Raw genomic sequence first — 25,024 nt, forward strand, 5'->3', positions numbered from 1 at the left:
CCTCTTCCCCACCCCAAATGCCGACTGCTGCTCGCGTGAAGCACATCGCGTGTTTCGTTTTGCGTTGTGGGATCTGGGCGTTGCGCGATGGCAAGGGACAGCCACGGGACTTGTGTCACCGCCTGACGGGCTGCCGCCGCAGCGCGCCGCAACGCACATCACCTGGTGCACCCAGCCCTCCGAGCAGCCCAAACGGCAGCGCTCGATGCTCGCGGAGAACGCCGGGGGTGACCGAGTCCAGACCGCACCCCCGCCTGCACGTCCCGCCCCGCGCAGCGCCGCCCAGCGCAGGGAAAGATGGCGGCGCCCGAGGCGGCGTGGAACCGCGTGGACGTGCCGTGGCCCGCGAGCAGCAGCGCGGTGGCCGTGACCGCCCAGCACCCCGCAGGTCCCCGGCCCGGCCGCCGGGCCGCGCGGCCGGGATAGGGTGGGGAGGGGCGGAGGCACCGGAGCCGGAGAGGCCGCGGGGCGGGCCGGGAGGGGGAGGGCGACCCTGGGCGTGCGGAGTCTTGGGCGGGGAGCGCGCGTGGGGAACGGCGGTGCGCGCGGCGGTCGCTGAGTGCCTCCCGTTCGCAGTGAGCTGCCTGCCGGCCCTGCGGCGGCGCTGCGTTGGCGCCCTGAAGCGGCTGTCCGGGCCGGGCCTGGCCGCCGAGGGACGCGTCTTGCGGGCCCTGCTCTACGTCTTCCACAGCAGGCTGCTGCGGCACCGGCCCTACCTGGCTATGCAGCAGGTGAGCGGCGGGCAGCCTGCCTTGAACACCTCCAGGGACGGGGCATCCACAACCTCTCTGGGCAGCTGTTCCAGCACCTCACCACTCTCTCCGTAAAGAACTTCCCCCTGACGTCCAACCTAAATCTCCCCTCCCTCAACTTAAAACCATTTCCCCTTGTCCTGCTGTTATCAACCCTTTCAAAGAGTTGATTCCCCTCCCCTCTGTAGGCTCCCTTTAGATAATGAAAGGCTATGAGGTCACGCCTCAGCCTTCTTTTCTCCAAGCTGAACAAGCCCAGCTCCCTCAGCCTGTCCTCATAGGGGAGGTGCTCCAGTCCCCTGATCATCTTCATGGCTCTCCTCTGGACCCTCTCCAGCAGCTCTCTGTCTTTCTTGTACTGGGGGCTCCACGCTTGGACGCAGTACTCCAGATGGGGCCTCACAAGAGCAGAGTAGAAGGGGACAATCACCTCCCTGTCCCTGCTGGCCACCCCTCTTCCGATGGAGCCCAGGATACCATTTGCCTCCCAAGCCGCAAGGGCACACTGCTGGCTCATGTTAAGCTTTTTATCCATCAGGATCCCCAGGTCCTTCTCTGCGGGGCTGCTCTCAAGGTCTGCTCCTTGATGCCTGGGATTCCTCCAGCCCAAGTGCAAAACCAGGGATGGTTTGTGCATGCCATGCACTGGTCACAGAATGGGCCTGGGACCCATTCAGCTGATGTGTCTTGAAGCCTCATGCTATTTGATTCAGTTGGGAGGGGGGAGGTTTGTGTGTGGAAGAACAACTGCAGGCTGTTCTGCCTCTCCTAAGGCAGAAGCTGAACTCTTCAGCAGTTCTGTAGAAAAGGGGTTGCCATAGTCTTCAAATAACTCTGCTGAAATAAGACAGCGGTTGTTCTTACTTTCTTGATTCATTTGTTCTTTATTGTTTTTGAAAGACTGGTTAAATCCCAAACACATTCCATACATCCATTGTTAAGATTTCAGAAACCTCTGTACTTTATCCCCGTCATGCTGCATTATCACAGAGACACAGAATATCATGGGTTGTAAGGGACCCATAAGGATCATTGAGTCCAACTCCTGGCTCCATGCAGAACCACCCAAAAATCAGACCGTATGCCTCAGAGCATTGTCTAAATAGTCCATTTCTGTGCTGCAGGAGAAACCATGCAGTGCCAAGGAACAGTGACCTGCTCCTGCTCTTCAGTCCCTATTCACAGTAAGGTGATAAAGGGGTCTCTTCTGCACAGTGCAGATATGGGAACATGACTGCATCACACAAACCCACAATTTGCTATTAAACTGATAAGGGGAAGGTGTCATTTAAAATAGTGACTGCTCTTAGACAATGGCATTTGCATCTCTCAGAACACCGGCTGAAGGACTTTCCTTTTTTTTCTTCTTTTTTTCCCATTTTTTTTCTTAGGTGGAACAATGCTTGAAGCGCCTGTGGAAAATGAACTTGGTGGGCTGCATTGAAACCCTGGCAGAACTGATTCCCAGGTAAGCATTGCATACATGACCCTGTATGCAATCCTACCCATTGATCAGCCTACAGAACTGAAGGAGGAGATGCTAGATCACAGACATCTCCTCGTCCTTCTCTTGTCACAGGAAAAATAAAGCCCAGGCCCAAGCAGAGTGCTTAGTTCCCAGCCAGCCTATGCTGGAAACAGTGGCTGTGAAGGTGCTGGGAGGCTGTAAGCTCATACTGCGTCTGCTAGACTGTTGCTGTAAAGCATTTCTGTATCCTTTTTTCACTATGTAAACATTCTTTCAGTTCACCGGCAGCACTTCATGCTGCCAAAGTAAGGTCTGCTGTAGGCTCTGGGTTGCTGGTGGACTCCACTGTGCAATTCATTTGTGCATCTTGAAGATTCTTTAATAGCCAGACATCTTATTTTCAAGTTATTAGGTAGGAGCCTCAGGCTGTTGGCTGGCTACTGTTCCGGCCTTGAGCAACCCAAAGTTTGGATGCATATCTCCCAAATTATTCAGGATATTGCCTTGTGAATCGCCTGTAGTTGGTGTGCTTAGCAAGTTTCATACATGCTGTTTATTCTTTAACCTTAACTGGTGTAATCTTCAGCTTGTCTGTTAAACATCTCTGTTCAGAAGAATTCATACTTTTGAACACCGTGGCTTCAGGCTTGTTGAGCCGGCTATGGTTTGTGTTTTTGAGAGTCGTTTGCTGTCTTTTTGACATGCCTGTCAGGGAGAAAGCTTGTCATTAGAGCACTGCTGCTGAATGAGCTTTATTCAGCTAGGAGGAGAGAGGAAAAAGATCTTATAAATCAGAGATCCCTCCATCCTTTTGGACTCGATTCTAGCACCTGACAAGTTGTGTGAGTGCAGAGTAGTGTTTTGGAAGGCTTTGTACTTTGTTCATTGTAAGGTTTATGGAGTGCTAATAAAAACACAGCATTACTGCTAGCCTGCCAGACACTGACATCTGGTACTCTGCAGCAAGCAGTACATCTGCCTCATGCTGACATGGAAAGTCTGTGATAAAGTTGCTCACTAATACTGCTGAATTTTCCAGGAAAAATCATTGTTCTGGTCAGAGCAGCACTAAGAAAGTAATTGCTGCCTGTAACTGAGGAATTAACAGGACTGTGCACAAGAACTCGCTAAAATTGTTTTTGACATAAGAAATCTCTTTTTCCCCAGCAAACACGGAGCATCAGTGCTAGCACAACTGTCCTGAGTCCACATGCACTGCTTATTAGGAAGACCCCTTGTGAAATGATTTTTGCATGATGTGAGAGCCTGTGCTCTACAAAGCTGTAGGACCAATCACATCCGTCCTGTGCTGTGGTCTTGAATGTGCCTGAAAGATGGAAGGTGTTTTGGCAGGAGAAGTTCAGGCTAGTTTTAAGGAAATTAAAGGAAAATGTGATAGAATGTAAAGAGAGGGGCCTCTACTGAAGTGAGAACAAAGGGAAAGGGCAGTTTGAAATGTTTTGGTTTTTTTTTTTTAATCAGTTCTTTCCCTTGAGTTCAAGGCAGTTGTTCAGTGAGTATAAGCACAAGTTCTTGCTAGGGGAGAGTCTACACCTTTGTCTTCTCCCTTCAGGATTCAATACAGGTGTGTACTGCGGAGCCTCATCTCCCTGTATGGCGTGCTATCAACATCGCTTCATCTGGTGTCTGAGACCCAGCAGATGCCTTACATCAAGGGATTTACCTTCCCTTCTGATATCAGTAGCTTTCTTGGAGTTAACCTTTCTTCTGAGGTGAAGAAACAAAAAGCTAAAATGCTTACAGCAAAAAGACCTACTGGCTGGCTGAAGAAGCTCTTCCCAACCACATCAGAGGCAGTGTCAAAGGTTGGGAGAAAGAGAGGTTCTGTGACCTCTGCAAGTGCTGTGAAAAACCACAGCATCCCTGCGGATGACATTGGAGAACCTGTTCTGGCAACCAGAGATGGCAGAGGTAAAGCCTTTTGCCACAGCACGACTGGTTTCTGAGATCTGAGACTGGCTACAGCTTTGTCCAACAGCCAAGCACTTCTGCTGCCCACAGAGTGTGGTTCTGGTACAAACTCCCCTCTCTTGTCCTTGGAAGAGGAGGAGAATGCTGCATGCACCCTTGATTTTATAAAGCCGTAGATAATGTCAGAACTGGGGAAGAAGGGGAATTGCTTTTAAACAACACAGCAAAGAGAGAAGCAGGTAATGAATGCTGTGTACAGGTCCTGTATTTTCTTGCTTCTGTATAGATGGGGCCCAAGTACAACGAGGGATGCAAAGTCCACACAAGAGTATGTAACGTTATAATATAGGGGGTATGTAGCCCAGAACTAGCAGTCCTCTCTTGCAGTCAGGCCTGTGGTTGACAGTGACAGTCAGGCATCTGGATATGTGCATGAAGCTTTTATACATGCAAACTCACCCTTACAGCCATCTGTAAATCTGCATCTTCTTCATCCCTTGCTAGTTGCCACACAGGATGATGAAATGCTTCGAAATGCTGAGTATAGGCACGAGTTTGCTGAGACAGTGGGAGAGCTGAGAGCTCAGCAGGGCAAAGCATTACAGTGTTTTTGTGCAAGGTCTTAAAACTCTTTGCTTAATGGGAACTTTTCTCTTTCTGTAGGGAACCACCTGTGGTTTGATGTGAAGAGTTTGCTTAGACCATCCAGACCTCCAATACAAGGGGTTTGTATGCCACAATTTTACACAAGTTTGCTTTTCTGTTTTGTTTTTTTTTTTTTTAATTTGCTCTAAAGAGCCTAGCACCTGAAATGTGATACCTAAGTAATGGAAAATGTCCCCTTTTCTTGCCTTATGTTACTCGTCTAACAGGTCATTCTGTTAGGAAAGTATTTGTTGGTATGTCAAGTGAGGTGACCAGAGAAGAAGTCAATAGACAGGAATATAAATGCTCATTGTGTGTCTCTCCTTAAGAAATGCAAAACACAGTGTTTTGCTCCTCTCCAGCAGAGGATCAGGCACATCGTGTTTTTAGAAAGCCAACTATTTTTGTTATTCTTTGTTTCAGGGTAGATGCATGACATCAAAACCTTTTAAAGAAACATCAGTGTCACTTTCCTCTTCTGTGGCAAAATTGCAGCATGCTGGGCCTCTCATACAGATGTTTCAAACAGCCACATCTTTTGGTGAGCTGTCAGAGGCACTCAGAAAAGCTATTCTGTGGTGCAAAGGCAACAAACTCAAATCAGCAGCTTATTTTCTGCGCAGCAAATTGTTGAAAAGCAATCGGCTGCACCACGTGGAGGCGCAAGGATGCAGGTATTTTTCCTGAGTCTGGGGGTTCTGGATCTGACTTTTTAGTTTAACTTTACATGTTTTGCTACAATGCAGAGAAATACTGTGGTCTAACCTATTTTTTTGAGCTTGGGCATGATCACATCTTCAGGTCACTAGAACTGCTGATATGAATAATCTGTTTAGGTTCACTTGTGAGAGGATTTTAAAAGTTAATAAGTGCATGAATACATAGTAAAGAGGGGGGACGAAAATGCAACTTAGATTGTGTGCATGTATAATGGTGCTAGATGATTTAAAGGGCATCAGATTTCTTCAGAATGCTGTGGCTGCTACTGTACAAGATGCTGTTGCATTTCCTGGGTATGACAAATAAAATGGTAGAGAATGCCTTTATCTGTATCTCTGAAAACACCAGAAGTAATAGTAATAGCTGTTAAAGTTCTCTTTTGTACGTCTTCCTTCTCTTAAGCTTGCAGAAGAAACTGTGCTGTGTCAAAACAACGCTCTGTAAATACCTCCTGTGTGGCTCACAGAACACGCACTGGCCAAGGCAGTACCATGAGGCATGGTTCTTTCAAAGGAGGGTGAAATTCTCCAAGTGCTCAAAGAGAATTCTGAAGACTGTTCAGCAAAAGCATTCTGAGCTTTCTGGGGACCATGTAAGCAGTGTTTCACCCATTGTGAGGCCTTCAAGTTGGAAAGGATGTCCCATCATTCATACAGCCTCTGTCAAAGAAAGTACAGCAGAGACTCCTAAACAGCTGCTGTTAAAAGAAAGCCCCAAGTCTGCGCACAAAGATTCTGTGGATGTGGATATTGATTCTATTTTTGCAGCAATGGGTGTCTGATTCTGGACTGGGAAGAAGAAACATGTCTTGTTTTTCTAAGTAAAACTCGGAATGCCTCTAAGTGTCTCGGTACCTCATACACCAAGTTCTGCTAACAAAGGAATAACTATCTTAGTTTTGTAAAAGTTTTTTTTTTTTCTTTTTTATGGAACAGCGTTCAAAACAGATAAGTAATCTTTATCCTTTTACCCAACCTTGTCCAGGGACTGCAGCTTTGAGTTACTTCCTACTCAGTGCCTTTTCTCTGCTGCTGGGACCACCTGTTATTGTGCTGTGTATTCAGCAGCACTTAATTACCACCCAAGGCAGAAGGCTGCAGCTGATCACTTGCTGCTGCTCAGGCCTAAAGATCTGCCCCTTCTCCACAAAGTATTATACTCCTCTCTTGCTGTTTGTACAGACAACAGCCTTGACTTGCAGCTGTTCTACACTTCTTATCCTTGTCCTGAAAAGAAGTTAACCAAATCCTGCTGCTTCGGAAATAGGGTAAAGCACAGCCAGAGCCTGCAAGAATAAATCTACTTGTGAACAAATCCTCCAGTGTCCTGAAGTCTTTTCAGTGTGCAATTTTTGCCTGCTTGCCAAAGCAAAGTGTAGCTATTCCAGCATATATTTATTGCTTGTTCTAACATCATTTCACATGCTTAGTGCTTTCCATCGGGCTCTTATTTGTAATTACCTGGTGATCCTGATCTTGGGGTTATTTATTTGAAAAACTTCTTTGAATGAAGTCAAATCAGTTTTATAGCAAAGCATCTGCCCAACAGGGGCAAGGAAGGGCTCTAAGTGCAAGTAAATCTGGAACAGGTAAATTTCAGTTCTCTAAACGTACAGTAGAAAACAGCAGAGCTGTGTCTACTAGGACAGAAACAGCACTTCAGAGCTCATGAGATGCTAGGAGAGCCAGCATTTTTTTTATGTGCCCTGTGTTAATTGGTCAGCATAAGTTTAGTATCTGAAGAGTGGGCACAGACTTGAGCTGCTTTATTCAAGGATTATATACAGAGCAGAATTTTTAATAGTTTGGGCTTGAAAACTTTGTCCAGTTAACTAAGATCTATTTTCCAGGTTTCTTGTCAACAGAATACCTAGCAATAACCAAAGTAGAGAAGAACTTGTCATGGGCCTTCTAGATGCCCGATTCAACAGTCCTACTGCAAGCAGACTTCTCACCTTTAAAGAATCCTTAAAGCTCATTTTCTCAAATTCACAGAATGGTATAAACACGTTAGGATTAACACGTGCAATCAGGTACTTGGCTGCTTGAACGCCTACCACAAGAGGCTGAGAGATGGCAGATATCCCAGCAGCAATGATCTCCATCTCAAATAAACCCCTGAAAGCAATACATGTGACATTTCTTCTTACAGGAGCCCACAGCATGCCCCCGCTGTATGCAGCATCAAGATCCATAATTTGCTTCGTCAAAGGCCTTTCTGGCACGTTTCAGTTCTTCGTTCATAGTCAGAAGGTCTTTAACTCTGGCAAACTTCCGGGGGTCCTTGCGGATTAAGAAGACAATGTCCTCAACCTGTACACGGCCCTGCCGTCCAATTGACATGGCCTTATGTGTCTGCAAGAGAGAAAAATCAGTGTTCCTCTGCCCCTTTTAGTTTTTTTCAGATCTCAATCCCACTGTATTTCCTGTCATTTTTAACAGTCTAGAAGCAGCAAGTGCAGGATCTGGGCATTGCCATCCAACTCCCAGAAGAACTTACAAGTGCAGTACCTCAAATGCATTAGGTACCACTCTACACACACTACAGGAATGCCTGTGGAACTGAAGCCAGACTGGGGAGGGGACACCTGCTTCAAAGTGCGTGAGAAACAACAGCATTAAGCAGAATCTAAAAGCAGTATGCAATACCTCAGAGGACAGTCTGTTCTGTTGAGGATAGGCAAGGCTAACTTCTCATGAGAAGGGATCCACTAACAATACCAATTTCCTATTCTTTTTTATCACAGGTGCTGAAGTAGTATCCATGTGTCTGGATCAGTTTTAGGGCCCAGATGTCTGCATTTATTTTATGGCATGGGACTGCATTCCCATTTGTGTAAAGGCACTGAGAGAACACAAGAAGTGGACAAACTTTCAAAGCTGAGCCATTTGTCAGCAGAACACATAGTGATGCCACAGGGCACCTCAGAGTCAGCTGTGGATTTTTTCCCCTAGCTGCTACTTAAAGGCTCCAAACGCTGCCCTAAATCCATGTGGAGTAAAATGCATTAATTTTGTCTTAATATTCAAAGAGCAACATCCAAGTTCAGATTTCTTCCTAGGAGCACCTGAGTTTTTGCCTGGGATAACACTGTCACTGAAGCAGAGGGAGCCAAAGCAGGCTCCCTAGACCAGGTTGCCCAGGTAGGAGTCCAGGTGGGCCCTGAACTGCTCCAGAGAAGGAGACTCCACAACCCCTCTAGGCAGCCTGTTCCAGTGCTCCATCACCCTCACTGTGAAGAAGTTCTGTGTGCATTTGTGCAGAAACTCCTATGCTCCAGTTTGTGGCCATTTCCCTTTGTCCTACTGCCATGCACCATTGAAAGGAGTCTGGCCTTGCCTCTTTGCACCTTAGACATTTATAGACATTGATCAGATCCCCTCTCAGTCTTCTTTTCTCAAAGCTCAACAAACCCACCTTCAGTACACTGCCTATGGCTGACTTACCATTTCTGTGATAAATTCTATCACCAGGTCCTCAAGAATGTCCACAGATTCTGTGTAAGGGTTCTGGTCATCCCCGAATCCGTACATCATGCATCTTACTGCGGGAAGACACACAGCGTGAGGCCTCCGTCTGCTCAGCCCATCAGCAACGCTCCCATGCTGAGCTCCCGCCCAGCCTCCGCAGCAGGACGGCACCCACTCCCGGCAGGCAGAAGTGCAGGGAACACGTAGGCAAAAGCCAACAAAACCCCAGCAGCGCGCACAGAACGGGATGTCAGACAGCAGCCCTGAACGCCTTACCGGCCAAGGAGCGGCTGGCACGGCGAGTAACGCACCGCCAGACAGCCCCCGCCTGCACTCACGTTCTTTAGAGAAGAGCCTCTTCCTCTTGCCCTGCCCGCCGTCCAGTCCGCCGCCGGCTTCCTCGGAGTCCTCCTCGAACTGCAGGGACACAGCGGAGGAAGGAGGCCGTTAGACGGGAGCCCCCTCCCGCCCTAGGGGTAGACGCGTGGCCGCTCGCCCCACGCAAACAACCCCATCCCCCGCCGCTCACCGGCGCATCCTCCTCCTCGTCAGCCATGGCCGCCGCAGCCCGCTACCGCTTCCGGCCGGGGCGAGAGACCTTCCGGTTGCGCCGTCACGCCTCCCGCGGGGGCTGCCATCTTGTTGTGCCGAACCTTCCTCCTAGAGCGCCTTTTTCTCTTTCCCTGACCAGTTCTTGCACTTGGAGGATGCTCCTACTGAAGACCTGCCAGCTTTCCTGTGTTTTTGCCCTTCAGAAACACTTTCCATGGGATCTCGCGTAGAGTTTTCTCAGCATCCTTATGTCATAGATTCGATGTCCAGGATCTGCTGTGTCCCTTACACTCAAGATCCTTGCTGAATGGTCTGTAGCACTTGTATCACAGTGCTACTCTTACTGGCCTCTTCCCTGGTCCCAAAGCTTGCAAAGAAGGCACATTTATCCCTGTAGGGAGTGATTAGGAGACTGCTAATAGAGCATCTGCCTCTGATTAGCAGTTGATCTGTGACTTTCGGGTCACAAGCTGACAGTTCCTGTGCATTTGTAGTATCATAATGAGTATAAATCTAGGGATTCTGCAGATGAGAAAAGCAGCGGACACGCTAAATCAAATCTCAAAATCAATTTCAGTCTCTGACTTTCGTTTTAGGAAAAGTAGTGCTGGAATGTCAGTGGAGCTTTCTTGCTGGTAGCAAGGCATTGAAAGAGCACATGCCACTTTGTGACAAGGTTTTATGGAAAAAGGATCTTAAATAAATGCTCCAAATTCCTTTTCAGCATGTCAGAGACTTGGGCAAGAAGACACAAGCTTTTGCTGATGCCTAGGTCTGTCCAGGAAAGGCTAAAGATGAAATTTGACAATATAAGGTAAGTGCAGCAGTTACAGTACATAGTTCCATGCCCTGCCAGGAAGAGGCTCTGCAGAGATCCACTGCTGTTTCTTCTTGACTCAGCATGACTTTGGGTAAATTCCTCCCCCTACATACACGGACCGTGGCAGATTACTTGAATTTCATGACTTCAATTTCAGCACTAAACAATGGGAGTTGTTGTGGAGAATGTCACTTTAAAACATCTTTAGGACTTTTCCTAAATGAGGGAGTATCTTGTGGAACATTACCAGTTTTATTAAGCAATACGACAGTGAAAGTGGCTTTAGGTATTCTGTTTGCTAGGCTGTGTCAGCCTTTGTGCTTGGAGATACTTTTCGGGCAACCTGTTGTGCTTAACAGAACAATTACAGTTTAGGAAAGAGTAATGGCTGCTCATTTGCATCATGGGGAACAATACCTTGGTAACTTAGGCTATTCAGAAGATTTTTTGTTAGGAAGCTGAAGAAGAGGAAGAAAAAGGTGCAACTGAGGTGAAGACACTGGAGAAACAAAACTAGTGTACAGCAGAGTCACGACGATGGAGCACTGAAGGATCTCAAGTAAATTCAAAGGAAGCGAATACATTGCTTTCAGGTGTCTGAGATGAAACAGCCTTCCCCAAGGCAGTCTGTGGCTGCTGCCATCTGGCGATACCACTTGCCTGAGAGGTGAGGGCAGCAGTCCAGCAGCACTGTGTTCATCACAGGAACCACTGGGCAACAGCACTGGCACAAATAGCCACATGGTGCACAAATGAACAGTGGATTATTAGAATACAAAAACATGGATCATCATCTTCCCTATTTAACTAAATAGTTGATGGCTGCTCAATAATTACTTTATTGAGCACAACAGTTTTCTATGCTTATGTAAGATGAGTAGCTATATCTGAAGTAGTTAAAAAAATCAAGTATTTAACAAATGTTTGAACAGTGTTAAATTAGTATTAAAATAGCACAGTGCATACAGGCTTAATGTTTTGGCTAATTCAGTGAGAGACATAGTTAGAAAACCCAGTATTAAAAATCACTTTTGCACCTAACAAAAGGACACTTCTTTTGGTGTTGATACAGCTGGCTGTAAATTGATGAGATGGCAATAAAATGGATGTTACATGGAATGGTTTCAGGATCTCTCCTTTTTCAGTTTGCTGCCAGGTCCACCACTAATTAGCAAGTGAACAAAAGAGAACTTCTGTGTCCACAGCCTCAGAAAATGCAGTTTTTCATTCAGCAACACAGTACACTCCTAAGAACTTGGCAAGAAAGTCCGCTTGCCAGTGTCACACCTGTTTAGCCAAAGCATGCACTAAAATGCTTGAACATGTAAGTCCTGCTTAATTTAACTTGATTTTATTTACTGTCATACCTGTCATAGAGGCATCGATTCTTGCACACAACAAACTGAGGCCTTGAAGATTACAGCTTTGACTATATTGATGCCTTTGAAAGATACTGATTTAAGATACTACCACACACTTATTCCAGAGATGTTGACTTGCACGTATTCCATCTCTCTAGATCTTACTGTATTTACTTCTAGAATCAAACACCCACAGGCCAGTTTGCTTTGGAGCATTCTGGGATTAGAAACAAAACAGAGTATTACAGGCTTGATCTCTGCTTACATGCAGAAACTGGAAATCCACATCTCTCTACTGTACTCCTCACCTTGCCACTTCCTACATATCCGCTGGAAACAAACTTTGCTTCAAGTCTAATCTGAGATTCACAAGAAATTCCTTAATGTAGCAAACAGGAGAAATACCACCTTCAAGCCTCAGAGTGGTTTATGAAAGAATTACCTTTTCTTGAGATTTAAACACTTAATGTAAGTTAACTTCAACAACTGCATACACAGAATCGGCAGTCTTAAGACAGGACGAGTGCCAGAGCGTGACACAGGCACTTACTAGCTTTGGTCTAAATTCCTATGTACAACTACTGCTATTTAATGGCAGTCCTTTTTGTAGATTCTGTACAAGCTCTGGTTTCCCCCACATTGTGCTATTAGGTTCAGCGGCTGTGGGACCTCAGTGTTGTGATTCAACTCCCAGCACAGGACAGCTGCAGGTAACGGACCCGTCTCCAATAACTCAGCTGAGAGCAGCTGCAAAACTTCAAGTGGGATTTAAAACAGAAGGTAGATGCAGCACTGAGTGATGATAAAATGCAGGAGAAGAGAGTTCCGCTAGGTGTTGTTCATTTATCACCACTGTTTCAAGCCAACAGCCAACCAGAAGGCAGATCCCATAAAGTAGGTTTCCTTTTCCGCATCCACCAGGAACGGGGACAACAACTGGATGTACACAAGCAAGGCATGCTATCGTGCTGAACCTATGGAATGTACAACACAGAGGAGTTACAAAGGTGCAAAAATACAAGTTTCCAAAAAGCCTTTTGCAAACAAAGCATTGACTGTTTTCACTCTGGACAGCCTTAGAGCAGGCAGGGTGCCCATGTGCTAGTTTAAACTTCTAGGTGTCATTCAGCTCAACAAGGCAAGTTTAGTTCACTTAACATACAGCCCTGTTTTTTTTTTCCATTTCTAAACTAAATGCTTTTTTATTAATAAGATTATTGGGCTATCTTTATTCTAAACACAGAAGAGCTTAGGCAGGCAGCAGTGAATTTTTGAATGTTTACCTGAAGGAAGATGGAATACTTCATTAAAACCTGGCTTCTCTCTGGAGGTTCTCTGATTATTTATTTTTCCTCCATTGACACAAATACATAAGTTTTGTGTAGTACCCAGGATTCATTCACAGTGCAAGCGTCCTGAATTAATGAGTTTATTAAACAAAAAGTCTACCTTAAAAAACATTACTTTAGCCAAAAATGTATACAAGCTTATCCAAAAATAATTTTGGTGCTTCAGGTTTTTACAACAAAATCCAGACCTCCAGTTTTGGTACCTTTTGTTCCAGATGAGCTGAGCAGATCAGGAGCCAGACTTTTCAGCTGGCCTCTACAGTAGGCAGGTTTCCAGTAACATGGGCTACAAAACACCTTAGCAAGTGGACTCCTGAAAACTCCACAGAACTGTGGAAACAAAGGGATGTTCAGTGCTATCTTGGAGCAAGACAAGCAAACTCAACCACTGGCTGCATTAAATTTATCCCCACAGTGCAATACAACATCAATAGAGAAAGCATTTCTAAAGTAATCAGTTATAGCTTGCTACTGTTAACACAGTTCCAGACAAAGGCAGCTTGTCAGTGCAAATCATCATGCACAAGGAACAGCAGCAAGAAAAAAAAAAAAAGCATTACCTGACTAGGAATAGTTGAGGAAAGCATCCCTGAGTTTTCTCCTTTACAAACTTCTGGATCCCCAGAACATTCTTTAACAACAGTCCCTTGGAAGCTCGGTCAATTTTTGTTAACACCAACTGTATGGATCCAGAAAGAGAAGACAGAGAGGAAAAGAAGATGATTTTGCTGCTAGCCTGGAACATCTGGAAGAGTTCCTGGGGCATTTTGCAAGACAGGCTGAAAATTCTGGGTCACAGCTAATTGGGAGAAGTGGTATAATACAGTTTACCCCACACTACCACAGCCTGCATAGGGTATAGATCTTTTCATGTTCCTTGAGCTGAGCACTGAAAAAATGTCAATAAGTAAATTTAAAAAATCCCTCAGATGCCCCCAAACAAACCTTAGATCTATTTTATTATCAATAAAGAAGGTGGAGTGGAGGTATTACTAGTCAGGTAGGACAGCCTGCAAAAAATTCAGATAGGAGGTACAATCCTTTATAGTTATATGCTAAAGGCAATCTAACACAAGTCAAGTTTTCATACTACTTCCACCTTCTCAGGAACGAAGCATTACTCACCACATAAGGAATCCCAAACTCCTCCAGCATCTCTACTGCAATAAGATCTGTGCTCTGGATTCCTACCACAGCATCGACTAATAGAAAAGTCCTCTTCAAGCTGTCAGAAATACAGACAACAATAGTCAGCACCATTATTTTATCCTGCTGTGCTACTGCCAAAGTCATAAGCAAGAACAAGAAATGCAAGATTAGGAGAAAGAAAAGCCAAGAAAATCCATGCATGGCAGCTGAGAACTCAGCATGGAACAGCACCTCTGTCTCTTCTGCTGTTTCAATCTGTCTAAGCATGAGCGAGTGACTGAATGAGGGTCACACAGAGGTTCCCAGGAAACAACTTCAGGCTCATCAACGTGACCACTGAAAGCTGCTACCTCTGCAGCATTTTATCATCTGATTACATGAATCTGCAAATTAGGCATTCATCTCTCATTGCTGCATTGAGGTATAGTGAAGCCCCTTACTTGTGCCGCTCTTGCAGATAAGCCTCCACCATATCCACGAAGTCTTTTGGGGCACGGTAACCATACCCTGGCATATCCACCAAAGTGAAGTACTTCCCTACGTTGAAGAAATTCATCTTCTTTGTGTGGCCCTGGGGAGAGGATTTAGAAAAGAAGAAAGAGATGCTAAGATGGGCAGCTAGGAGATATCCTGAAAGCGGTCTCCGTTCCATACCCTGTAGGTAAGCCATCATCTCCTACTCTTTTCACAATCCTCTATGGTTCTATCTTTAAAATAATCAACTGAAAATACCTTTAGAGGTATCTTGGTTCTTTTACAAAGGGAACCACTCCACGTGCCACATGTGCAACGCACTAAGGCTGAGGAGTTACGCTGACTGCTTTCCACCTTTCTCTTTGCAAAAGCCAGACCAGTGCCGGCCTGCTCTCCTGCTCCTCAAGCCTTTGCCTCTTCCTCAGCAACACCGCCTGGGTTACCAGCAGCTTTTGGCCCAGAGGGACAGAAGTCAGAAACGGCACTTACTGGAGTTTTCGACACTCTGACCTCCACTTCTGGAGCCAGCGAGAACAAGGCCCGGATCAACGACGACTTGCCCACGTTGCTCCGGCCGATGAAGCACACCTGCGCTAGAGAAGAGCGAACACTTCCACACCGACCTTCAGCACGGGGCGGGCAGCACCACCGCCGCTTTTGCAGCCGCACGGGGCAGAGCGGGGACAAAACCACAGCGCTGCGGGCGCCGAGCCCGCCCCACCCGGCCTCCCAGCCGCCCTGGCTGCGTCCTGACCTCGGGCAGCGCGGACGTCGGGGCGTGCTCCATGCGCACGGCGGAGCTCACGTAGTCGATGGCGTGACCGCGGCCGGAGGTGAAGAGCACCTCGGCGCGCTGCAGCGCGGGCAGCCCGGGCTGGAAGAGATTGAAGGCCGCCTCCTCTGCGCCGGGAGCCAGGTTGCGCGCCAGCCGCTGCAGCGGGAACATGACGCCGTCGCGGCGGCTCCGCTCCAGCTTCAACACCTGCGAGAGGGCGGCCAGCGGCAGAGGGGAGCGGCCACACGGACCGCCGGTCCGGCTCCGCGCCGCCCGCAACAGCAGCATAGCGGCGGCAGTGCCCGGAAGGAGGCGGGCGGGGCGGGGCGGGCTCGGCGCTACGCAGAATTTAACCCGTCGGTGTCCGAGCTTTTGGTTTGCCTGGGCCGCGCTGAGTGAAGGAGAGTTGTCTTGCACTGCATATACTTCGGTTGCTCCCAAAGTAACGCCTCCGAAGTATATCCATGGAAATTACAACGGATACAATACATACAGTAGATATGTAGAGATATATGTATTCCTATTGTCCCCAGTGATGCAAACAAATCATAGACTAACAGAAGAAGCTGAGGCTGCTGACCAGGCTGGTTGTGTGTGGATATGAAAGAACAGCCTTTAGGTGATCATAGAATCGCTCAGGTTGGAAAAGGCCTTAAAGATCATCGAGTCCAACCACAATCTAACCATACTACCCTAACTCTAACTAAATCATGCCCCTGAGCACCACATCCAAATGGATTTTAAACACATCCAGGGATGGTGACTCAGCCACCGCCCTGGGGAACATATTCCAGTGGAACAGTCTCCGTGGGCTGCTGATGACAGCTGCTTTTTGTAGCAGGCATACAGGCAGCAGTCCAACACTGCCCTTCTTAGCATTTGGGAGTTTCTGTGGTCATGGCATCCAGAGGCTGCGTGTGACATAATGCAGTGATGCTGAGGGCTCCGTGGGTCACAGTTCTGAGGTTCCCATTGTAAGAGCTGCCTCCTGTTTCTTGAAGATCTACAACGTGTTATGCAGAATTCTGTGGCGATCTGAACAGAAAACATGTCAGATGGAGATCCAGGCCAAACATTTATTTGGACATGTATAAATCCAGTAATACAGGAAAGCAACAAAGGCCATTTGTGAAAGTAAAATGAAGTGGGTTTTTGGAACCAACCATCCTTTCATTCAGATAAAGCAGGCATGTCCCGCCCACAGCCCTCACACAGCCTCGCACAGCTGTGTGCAGCCATTCCCTGCCCCACACCATGATGGCGGCGGCTCTTCCCGCCGAGCGGCCCGGCCCCTCAGCACCAACGGGACTTCGGTGCGCTGTGGCCCCATCCGGGCTGGGACTGGGACATGGGGTGCAGTGTGGTGCCAGCTCAAGTGGTGGCCAGTGGGGTCATGCAGTTTGTTACACTGGGCGAGCACGGTCCTGTGAACAGCCACGCTTCTGGTTTGATACAGGGATTTGAGAATGCGTTTCAAGATTGCTGAAAAAATCGTCATTTTTTTTTTTTTTTTTAATTTGCAATTCCATTATCAGTACATTATCTGTGAATTTTCAAATGGAATGTATAGAGTTGCAACTAAAAATCTGATCACGTCCACCACCAGACTTTTATTTACCCTTCTCTTCACAGTCACACCTTATTCATGTCATCGCTTTTTGCCGGTATGTACATTTATGAACAATTATTTTCAAGGATGAAGCACAGGAGGAGTAAAATTTCACCAAAAATACCTATTAAACACATGGAGAGCTCACTGAGAGTTGCAACCATCGAATCAGCCCAATGTGCTGGTTTCACGAAAACAAGGTCATATATCCCACTGGTTTTATGCTTTTGCTGCTCTCTTTTTTGATATGTTCTAATAAAAAAACATTAAAAAATGAAAGAAGTTTTGTTACTTACGTTCATTAATTATATATTTTATGATGGGCTCTCCAAAAGTAATGCCTCTTATTTTATTATGTTGGCCAACAACACCAACAGAGGTGGATGTTGATGGTATGGCAGTAGAGGTGGAACCTTCCTGCCAGTATTTCCTTGTGTTTGGTTGCTGTGTGACAGATGGCAGCAGAGGGGCAGTCTGACAGAACGGCATCTGACATGGGAGTGTGGATGAAGCAAAGCTGTGTCACCGAGTTACTTCATGCAGAAAAAAAAAATGGCACCCACTGACATTCATTGATGCTCGCTGAACATTTGTGGAGACCAAACAGTGGATGTGAGCACAGTGAGGCAGTGGGTGGTGCATTTCAGTAGTGAAGACAGTGGGACACCTCCGCTGGTGCAGGTGTTGACGAGTTTGGTATGCAGGGCAGGCTCCTCTTCATTGCTTGCAAAAATACATAGCTAATGTGGTGACTATTTTGAAAACTAGTGTTTTGTCGCTGAGAATTTGCTCAATCAACTAGCATTATTGTGCTCTTTGTATCTGTTGTAGTTTCCATGGATATAATTACGAGCCATTACTTTGGGAGCAACCGATGCAAACATAGCCTGAAACAATTCCCCTCCATGCCGTGCAGACCAGGCGTTCCAAAAGGTCAGACTCTCATGTAATAGGAGTTTCCCAAGTCGTTGCTGTTGCTCGCTATGCCCACGAGATGGAGGTGAGGGTGCAGGCAGTGTGTGCACGTGAAAACGCCCTTACACGGACGGCGCAGCGTTCCCCGGGACTTGAGGAGGCATTTGCCATCTGCTGCCCGATGGTGATCCAGCCGCCGAGCAACTGCTCTGCAGTGCGCTTTGGAAAACCGGTAGCTAAAAACAGCCCTTGGAACATCACTGAGAGGAAGTGGGAAGGATAAGGCCACTGCTAGAGGCATGATGCACGCACAAAGTCCCCCCCAGGACTCTTGCAGAATTGAAAAAATGACACAAAAGAAGAAGGGCACCTTGCAGTAATTTACTATGCTCTGCTACCATGAGTAAATCAGTCTTCCAAAACACAGAAGTCTGAGTCTGAGACGGAGGAAACAGTCTGAGGCTGAAGGACACTTAGAACCAGCTCCAAAGATGTGCGAAAAGCAGATGTAAAACAGCCCAGTCAGAAGCTCTGCTGCACACAGCAACTACCTGCAACACACCAATGATGCTCTTGCCACCATATTACCATGCTGTGTGGCTCCACTGCTAAAGAACGACAGAGGATGACCTTCCAAAACTTGAGTAAAAGCAGCCAGACCCACCACTGGACCCCATCCATACTGCACCTCCGCGGCCTTTCCCTTCATCACAGTCATGCAGTAACTTGCTGTGCTGTGAGCAGCTTGTAATTCAAACTGAAAAAACAAGAATTCGGAGAATGTGAACCTCAGTGCTTCCAATTTTCATGGCTCAGGCCATGTTTTCCACCTCTGTCCTTTAGTGCTAAGCTCTGTTGCTCAAGAGGAGGTGGCTGAAGCACCCATTCTACAGGGATATACAAGGGGAAAAGAGAGTAGGCTGGAAGGGAAATGGGTTTTAAGAGGGTTTTATTTGGCTTTTTAATATGCCGAGAGTCCTTGAAGCAGTAGGATAAGAATCACCTTCCCCCCATTCTTGAAGATCAAATCCCCACTGTCGGATCAGAGCCAGACATAAAAGTCACTCTGCTTGTACTTTGTGCAACTTCTGCTACAGATTTTATCTTCTCTTAGTAACATTATGCAATAGTCCAGAAAGCAGGAAGCAAATATCAATACCATTTCCTCTACGTTGACCAACTCACTGCACAGGAAGAAGCTTCTTGATGTGAATAACCATCAAGGTGTAGCCACAGTCAGGGGTCTGTATGAGCACAGGAAGAGCAGCGGCTCTAAGTGCTGCAGATCCTTAGCAGGGGAAGATGGGGATCTCACATCAAGCTGGCCAGTGCAAGAAGCCTGCATCAGCCATGAACACAAGAGCTGCCTTGGAAGTGGTCAGGAGCACGGCATGGACTGTTGTTCTGCTCACCAGCACCGCAGTCACAGGAGCTACAGGTAGTTCTGGCAGTATTTAGGGATCAAGTGTCTATTAAGGGCTGAGGAGGAAGGAGAGTGCATCACAATGATCTTTTTCCTCAATTCTTCTTCTGACAGGAAAGAAAAAAAAAAAAGAAAAAAAAAAACTAAGGGAAATGATGTTTAGAAATTGCCGAAGGGAAAACCAGTAACCTGCAAGAGTTTAAGGTTTACTGTGAAGGTACTTTCTCCTTCACAAATTCAGTTAAACACTTGAAGAAGCTAAGTTCCAAAAATGTGGGATCAGAAAATATAGCAATAAGCTTTCTCCTCCTTACTATACATTACCTATGCAGATTCAAGTTGTTGTTGGTTTTTTTGTCTTTGTTTTTGTATGTTGCATTTTGATGGGACCAGGTAGGACAGAGGGCTGTGGGGCAGCCCACAGATCCTGAGTCTGTCAGGAGTTTCTCCATCTCACAGAAAACAGGCATGTGTTTTCTTTTCAGCTAAAAGTTGTATTTACTCTTCTACTTTGTCACTTTTCATTTGACAGTGCTGTTATCAGGGAAATTGGTTCAAATAAGCTTGGGAGTGGCAGGAGAGAATTTGACTCTTGTGCTGACCTGCTTAGGAGGGCTTCTCATATCTACTACAAAACAGGAGTTAATGTCTTGGTTCACTCTTCTCCTGTACCTGGCAATGATGCTGAGGGAACAGAACTGCCAGAGACCTTCCCATGCCAATGGGCTCAGCCAGCCTTTGCTTCCAGGTCATGTTACTTTTCCATGGGTTTAGGGAAAGGTCTGTACAGAGGATAGTAGTAAAACCAAGGACCAACTTTAGCAAAGACAGCCATGAATTTGGCAATTGGTTTCTGTCTAAAATGAGACACACAGCACTTGGGCTGGCAGAGACAGGACCTCACTTCAGAATGTAATGGTGCTGACATTTCCCCATGAAGCACACAAGAGAACTCCAAGGCCATACGTGGCATCCTTGGGCACCTTTTCATACCTCCCTCTCTTTCCTTGTCTCCTCCAGGAATTAACAGAGTGTCAGCAGATCTGGGTCACAGCGCTGTGATGACCTGCCCTAACAAAACAAATATAATTATGGTAACATGGAAAATAAGCCCCAAGACTGGAGGCCAATGCATCTTGGCATACTTGATTGATAAGAACAAGACAGAAAAAACCAACTGCAGTGACAGAATAAACTGGAGATCCAGACCAGACTGGGATCATGCACTTGAAATCCAGCAAGTAGTAATGGCTGATGAGGGAAATTACACCTGCGAAGTGGTAAATGTGGATGCAAATTTCCACAGCCTGTATCACCTGACTGTGCTAGGTAAGGGTCTCCTTTCTCATTTCACTGTTCTCCAATGGACAGTGTCCTGTCCTGGGTGTACAAAGCCGCTCACTTTGTGCACAGGAAGAAGTGTGATGTAGGAAGAGGAGATTTCTCATGGCAGTAAAGGGTCATTCATTTCATTTACAGTAACTCTGTTTCTTCCCTTTCCTTATTTGCCAAAATTCTCTTTCCTTCTGTTGCCTCTTTCTCCCTTGTAGATTTATAAGTGATGAGCGTGAAGCAATTTCCCATACTCTAAAGGATTCTGAATGAGCACACTGTTATCCTGCAGTCACTCAGTAACAGCTGCTTGGGACAGTCCTGTATTCTAGAGAATTCCCTACCTCCAAGTCCAGGAATACCTCCTCTCAGGGCCTGCGGCTATAGTAGCTCCCTTGAATGTATGAGAATTGTCCAAAGTGAAAAAAGATACACCATTGTTGCTTCCCGTGGCTTTGGAACACATTGCTGTGATGAGATGCCACTTCCACTTCTCTTCTCATGCTCCCTTTGGGTAGTTGATAAAACCTCATATCCCACTGCAGCAACCCACATGCATCTCCCCCTTCCTGGTACTCTGCAGTTTCCCCAAGAATGGCTCTGTACTGTGATGACCACGGGAACCCTGTGTGTGAGGCAGAGACATTGAAGCCGGCTGCTGAGATCTCGTGGGTCCCAGAGAGCAACTCCACACTCAGAACAGACAGTCACGATAACGGGACAGTGACAGTTCTCAGCAGGTTTGCAGCACATAGCACCAATGGGAGGAATCCTACCTGCATTGTGTCCCACGCAACTCTGAACGAGGCCAAGTCCATAGACTGCTCCTCACGTAAGCTTCCCTTGTGTGCTCAGTTTCCTGTTTAGCCCTCTGTTCTTGCACTAAGACATCAGTGGCATGACTGCAGCAGAAAGCATGCAGCTGAGCTGAAGTTTCCAGTGAGGAATTTGTTGGGGTGGGGAAGGATAAACAAATGTGCTGTCAGAATTAAAGAGCGCTCTGTGAAATTCTAGGCAAGAAGATAAACGTGCTACTCTCCCTTTCTAAAATTAAGGCTGAAATTAGTCTTATTCAGAAGTACACGGCAATAATATTTTCTAGAAGGTGTGTGATTCAGTCAGAGGCATGCAGTAAATGGTTTGTGAGGTGTACTTAAAATAACTGTTTCTCTTTAGACCGCACCGCATGGTTTCTTCACTGTGTCATCAGCCTTGCTTGTGTGCTGGCCTCCTTTTTCCTTTTGGCGGTTCTTCACCTCTGCATATTCTGTGATGCCAGGTATGTGCAGGATGTGATACACATAAGGCCCCTCTGGTCACACCTAGAGAAGTTTACAAGGGCTTCTGGTGCTATTTCACATCATCTGCAGTCATCTCAGAATCTGTCACAAGTGAGCCAGTTCAGCACATGTTCATGCGGGTTTACCAGAGATCTGTAACATCACAGCTGCTCTTAGAATTCATTCATTGGTGCTAGAGACCCACCTCCTTCTGCCATACTTCTTCCAGCAGCAAAAATACAAAAGGAATGGCCAGTTCAGTTCCATTGATCAGATAGAAAAAACAGGCTTTCCAGGCCTGTTTATTTTTAAATGACAGCAAAATATCTGCCAGAGGTTGGGTACACACTTTTGGACAATCTTGTCATTCTCAAACAAAGGTAAGGAAGGCAGGGGCAATGCGGAAATGCAGGAAGTATTGCACAAGATCAGAATCAGTCTGTAACTGTTCCAGAGTTCTGGCAGCAATCTGGCAGCATGGCCAGTTATCAGTTATATGCCGCAAGGTGCAACTGATGTCCAGAGTTACAGTACAAACAAGTACTGCAGAAACAAAAGAAAGTATTTTCACGTGAGGTTACAACTATATATATTCACAGATATAAAGCCTCATGTTTCTGAAATTCCCCACCAAACGAAATAAATAGGAGGAATTCTGTTCTTGCATCCCTAGAGCCCAAAATGCATTCCTCAAAAAATCCTAGTCCTCACACTTACAGTACTGTTGTCTTGTTTTCCAGAAGGAAGAGGAACCCATAAAAGCCAAGGCATATCCCATGTACATAGCTGTCCAGGGCTATTCCTAACTCAGCACCTGAGCAGAGATGAAAGAAACTCCTATATGCCTCAGTCAGCAATGTGAGATGCCACCGTGAATCACAGTGTCAAACATTCAGGCAGATGAAGCAAACATCCATGAAGCAGCCAATGTAACTGTGCAAAATATGACATGCAAGGCAAGTCCTACCTGACCTTCGTTCAGCTTTCTCTCTTATCCTATCCCTAAAGCAAACAAAGACATCATCACCCATGCAAGTATCCTTTTTTTTTTTTTTAAATAAACATTAACAATCAAACATTTTAAAATAAAATAAATAAATAAAATGTAAGAAAGTAATTCATGTTATATAGGAGGAAGTCACTCCATTTTAAGTACATGACATCCTAGAATTCAAGTATCCTATTTTACTGGCTCAGAAGAAATTTTCTTGCATACTAACAATAGCAACTTTCTCAAGATGGTTATACAGAATCACAGAATCACAGAATCAGAGAATGGCCAGGGTTGGAAGGGACCTCAAGGATCATGAATCTCCAACTCCCCTGCCACATTCAGGGCCACCAACCTCCACATTCAAAACTGGACCAGGGTCCCATCCAATCTGGCCTTGAACACTTCCAGGGACAGGGCATCCACAACCTCTCTGGGCAGCCTGTTCCAGCACTTCACCACTCTCTCGATAAAGAATTTTCCCCAGACATGCAATCTAAATCTCCCCTCCCTCAACTTAAAACCATTTCCCCTTGTCCTGCAGTTATCAACCCTTACAAAGAGTCGATTCCCCTCCTGTTTGTAGGCTCCCTTTAGGTACTGAAATGCTGCAATGAGGTCACCCCGCAGCCTTCTTTTCTCCAGGCTGAACAAGCCCAAGTTATGCAGGACTGAAGATAAATCTGAGCAAATGTATTATTTTCACTGGAAGAATTCTGTATTCCAGTATAAGAATGACTTATCACCATGATCTACCAAAAAAAAAAAAAAAAAAAAAAAAAAGAAAAGAAAAGAAAAAAGAAAGAACGAAAAAATATGAAAAAGAGGATAGAGAGTATTTGACCTTGAGCAGTTATTGCCACCTGAAGTATCAAAGATATTACAATCCTGAGATCTAAGCTTCACACTCTTATCTACCTCTGCATAATTCAGAGAGCTGCAACCCATGGAACACAGATATCTATAGGAGTTTTTTTAAACACATCTTACTGGTCCTATCACAAAAGAGTCCTTGTGTGTAGTCTTCCAGCTGATGATACACTGCCATGACTAGTGTTGTATAGAGAATAAAATCATAAAATTGTTTGAGTTGGAAGGGACCATCAAAGGTCATCTAGTCCAACTCCTCTGCAATGAACAGGGACACCTACAGCTACATGGGGTTGCTCAGAGCCCCATCCAGCCTGGCCTAGAATGTCTCCAGGGATGGGGCATCCACTGCCTCTCTGGGCAATTCAGTGCCTCACCACCCTTATTCTAAAAAATTCTTCCTTATATCCAGTCTAAATCTCTCCTCTTTTTTTTGAAACCATTTCGCCTTGTCCTGTCACCACAGACCCTGCCGAGGAGTCTGTCCCCTTCTTTCTTATAGCTTCCATTTGAGATACTGAAAGGCCACTCTCAGGTCTCCGCAGAGCCTTCTCATTTCCAGGATGAACAGCCCCAGCTCTGTCAGCCTGTCCTCACATGGGAGGTGTTTCATCCCTTGGATCATTTTTGTGGCTCTCGTCTGGACACACTCTGACAAGTCCATATCTGTCTTGTATTGAAGACTCCGTATCTGGATGCAGTACTCCAGGTGAGGCCTCACCAGCACAGAGTAGAGAGGCAGGATCACCTCCCTCAACCTGCTGGCGATGCTTCTTTGGATGTAGCTCAGGATACAGTTGGCTTTCTTTGTTGCGAGAGCACAATGCTGGCTCACGCCCAGCTTGCCATCTAACAGTACTCCCAGGTCCTTTCTGGCAGGGCTGTGCTCCATCCTTACATCCTCCAGTTTGTGGGGGATATACTGATAGTGAGGGTTGCCATGACCCAGGTGCAAAACCTTGCACTTTGATTTGTTGAACCTCCTGAGTTTCACCTGGGCTCGCTGCTCAAACCTGTCTAGGTCCCTCGGGATGGTGTCCACTCTCAGGGATGTCAAATGCACCACTCAGCTTGATGCCATCTGCAAACTTGCTAAGGGTGCACTGGATCCCAGTGCTGATGTCATTCATTAAGGTA

The 25,024-nt window shown here is 46.2% G+C and overlaps 4 protein-coding genes across 8 annotated transcripts; 2 read left to right on the plus strand and 2 right to left on the minus strand.

The window, feature by feature from the left end:
• Window positions 1-236: 236 nt before the first annotated feature.
• RMP64 (ribonuclease MRP subunit p64) lies at window positions 237-6,675 on the plus strand. Of its 3 annotated transcripts, XM_031612986.2 has the most exons (9): window positions 237-388; window positions 577-731; window positions 2,144-2,220; window positions 2,332-2,463; window positions 2,807-2,884; window positions 3,794-4,152; window positions 4,816-4,877; window positions 5,221-5,471; window positions 5,920-6,675. In XM_031612986.2, exons 1-9 carry the CDS (start codon window positions 298-300, stop codon window positions 6,296-6,298), a joined length of 1,584 nt encoding a protein of 527 aa, XP_031468846.2. In that variant the 5' UTR covers window positions 237-297; the 3' UTR covers window positions 6,299-6,675. The 3 variants fall into 3 exon arrangements, with proteins under 3 accessions (XP_031468846.2, XP_090007050.1, XP_090007054.1); XM_090150928.1 differs by lacking the exon at window positions 577-731 and having other exon boundaries at window positions 274-388; XM_090150924.1 differs by lacking the exons at window positions 2,332-2,463; window positions 2,807-2,884 and having other exon boundaries at window positions 238-388.
• TAF13 (TATA-box binding protein associated factor 13) lies at window positions 6,023-9,673 on the minus strand. 2 transcript variants are annotated; one of them, XM_090151021.1, is made up of 5 exons: window positions 9,517-9,673; window positions 9,326-9,404; window positions 8,964-9,061; window positions 7,667-7,871; window positions 6,023-6,176 (listed from the first exon to the last, which is right to left on the minus strand). In XM_090151021.1, the coding sequence occupies exons 1-4, from the start codon at window positions 9,541-9,543 to the stop codon at window positions 7,701-7,703; spliced, it is 375 nt and encodes a 124-aa protein (XP_090007147.1). In that variant the 5' UTR covers window positions 9,544-9,673; the 3' UTR covers window positions 6,023-6,176; window positions 7,667-7,700. The 2 variants fall into 2 exon arrangements, with proteins under 2 accessions (XP_090007147.1, XP_031468848.1); XM_031612988.2 differs by lacking the exon at window positions 6,023-6,176 and having other exon boundaries at window positions 7,533-7,871.
• A 1,609-nt stretch (window positions 9,674-11,282) lies between these two features.
• On the minus strand, window positions 11,283-17,330 carry GTPBP8 (GTP binding protein 8). Its single transcript, XM_031612989.2, has 7 exons — window positions 15,447-17,330; window positions 15,182-15,280; window positions 14,659-14,789; window positions 14,195-14,294; window positions 13,630-13,748; window positions 13,273-13,399; window positions 11,283-12,694 (listed from the first exon to the last, which is right to left on the minus strand). Exons 1-6 carry the CDS (start codon window positions 15,753-15,755, stop codon window positions 13,315-13,317), a joined length of 843 nt encoding a protein of 280 aa, XP_031468849.2. The 5' UTR covers window positions 15,756-17,330; the 3' UTR covers window positions 11,283-12,694; window positions 13,273-13,314.
• Window positions 17,331-19,225: 1,895 nt separating this feature from the next.
• LOC116242327 (cell surface glycoprotein CD200 receptor 1-B-like) lies at window positions 19,226-23,311 on the plus strand. Of its 2 annotated transcripts, XM_090150999.1 has the most exons (5): window positions 19,226-19,429; window positions 20,435-20,743; window positions 21,330-21,578; window positions 21,923-22,025; window positions 22,767-23,311. In XM_090150999.1, exons 1-5 carry the CDS (start codon window positions 19,294-19,296, stop codon window positions 22,783-22,785), a joined length of 816 nt encoding a protein of 271 aa, XP_090007125.1. In that variant the 5' UTR covers window positions 19,226-19,293; the 3' UTR covers window positions 22,786-23,311. The 2 variants fall into 2 exon arrangements, with proteins under 2 accessions (XP_090007125.1, XP_090007121.1); XM_090150995.1 differs by having other exon boundaries at window positions 21,923-23,311.
• Window positions 23,312-25,024: the final 1,713 nt, after the last annotated feature.

The sequence above is a fragment of the Phasianus colchicus genome, chromosome 1 (genome assembly GCF_987193195.1).
Source record: "Phasianus colchicus chromosome 1, bPhaCol1.hap1.1, whole genome shotgun sequence".
Lineage (NCBI taxonomy): Eukaryota > Metazoa > Chordata > Aves > Galliformes > Phasianidae > Phasianus > Phasianus colchicus.

Bases quoted from the DNA above. Each gene is read 5' to 3' on its own strand.
- RMP64 (XM_031612986.2), top strand. From the start codon at position 298: ATGGCGGCGCCCGAGGCGGCGTGGAACCGCGTGGACGTGCCGTGGCCC. The intron at 2,885-3,793 runs GTTTGTGTTTTT...TTCTCCCTTCAG, and splicing joins GGCTTGTTGAGCCGGCTATG to GATTCAATACAGGTGTGTAC. The intron at 4,878-5,220 runs GTTTGTATGCCA...TCTTTGTTTCAG, and splicing joins CCAGACCTCCAATACAAGGG to GGTAGATGCATGACATCAAA.
- LOC116242327 (XM_090150995.1), top strand. From the start codon at position 19,294: ATGGGGATCTCACATCAAGCTGGCCAGTGCAAGAAGCCTGCATCAGCC. The intron at 19,430-20,434 runs GTAGTTCTGGCA...TGTCTCCTCCAG, and splicing joins CGCAGTCACAGGAGCTACAG to GAATTAACAGAGTGTCAGCA. The intron at 20,744-21,329 runs GTAAGGGTCTCC...GGTACTCTGCAG, and splicing joins GTATCACCTGACTGTGCTAG to TTTCCCCAAGAATGGCTCTG.
- TAF13 (XM_090151021.1), bottom strand. From the start codon at position 9,543: ATGGCTGACGAGGAGGAGGATGCGCCG. The intron at 9,405-9,516 runs GTGAGCGGCGGG...GTGTCCCTGCAG, and splicing joins ACGAGGAGGAGGATGCGCCG to TTCGAGGAGGACTCCGAGGA. The intron at 9,062-9,325 runs GTGAGTGCAGGC...GTCTTCCCGCAG, and splicing joins GAGGCTCTTCTCTAAAGAAC to TAAGATGCATGATGTACGGA.
- GTPBP8 (XM_031612989.2), bottom strand. From the start codon at position 15,755: ATGCTGCTGTTGCGGGCGGCGCGGAGCCGGACCGGCGGTCCGTGTGGC. The intron at 15,281-15,446 runs GTCAGGACGCAG...TCTCTAGCGCAG, and splicing joins CGACGTCCGCGCTGCCCGAG to GTGTGCTTCATCGGCCGGAG. The intron at 14,790-15,181 runs GTAAGTGCCGTT...TCCTCTCCCCAG, and splicing joins TCAGAGTGTCGAAAACTCCA to GGCCACACAAAGAAGATGAA.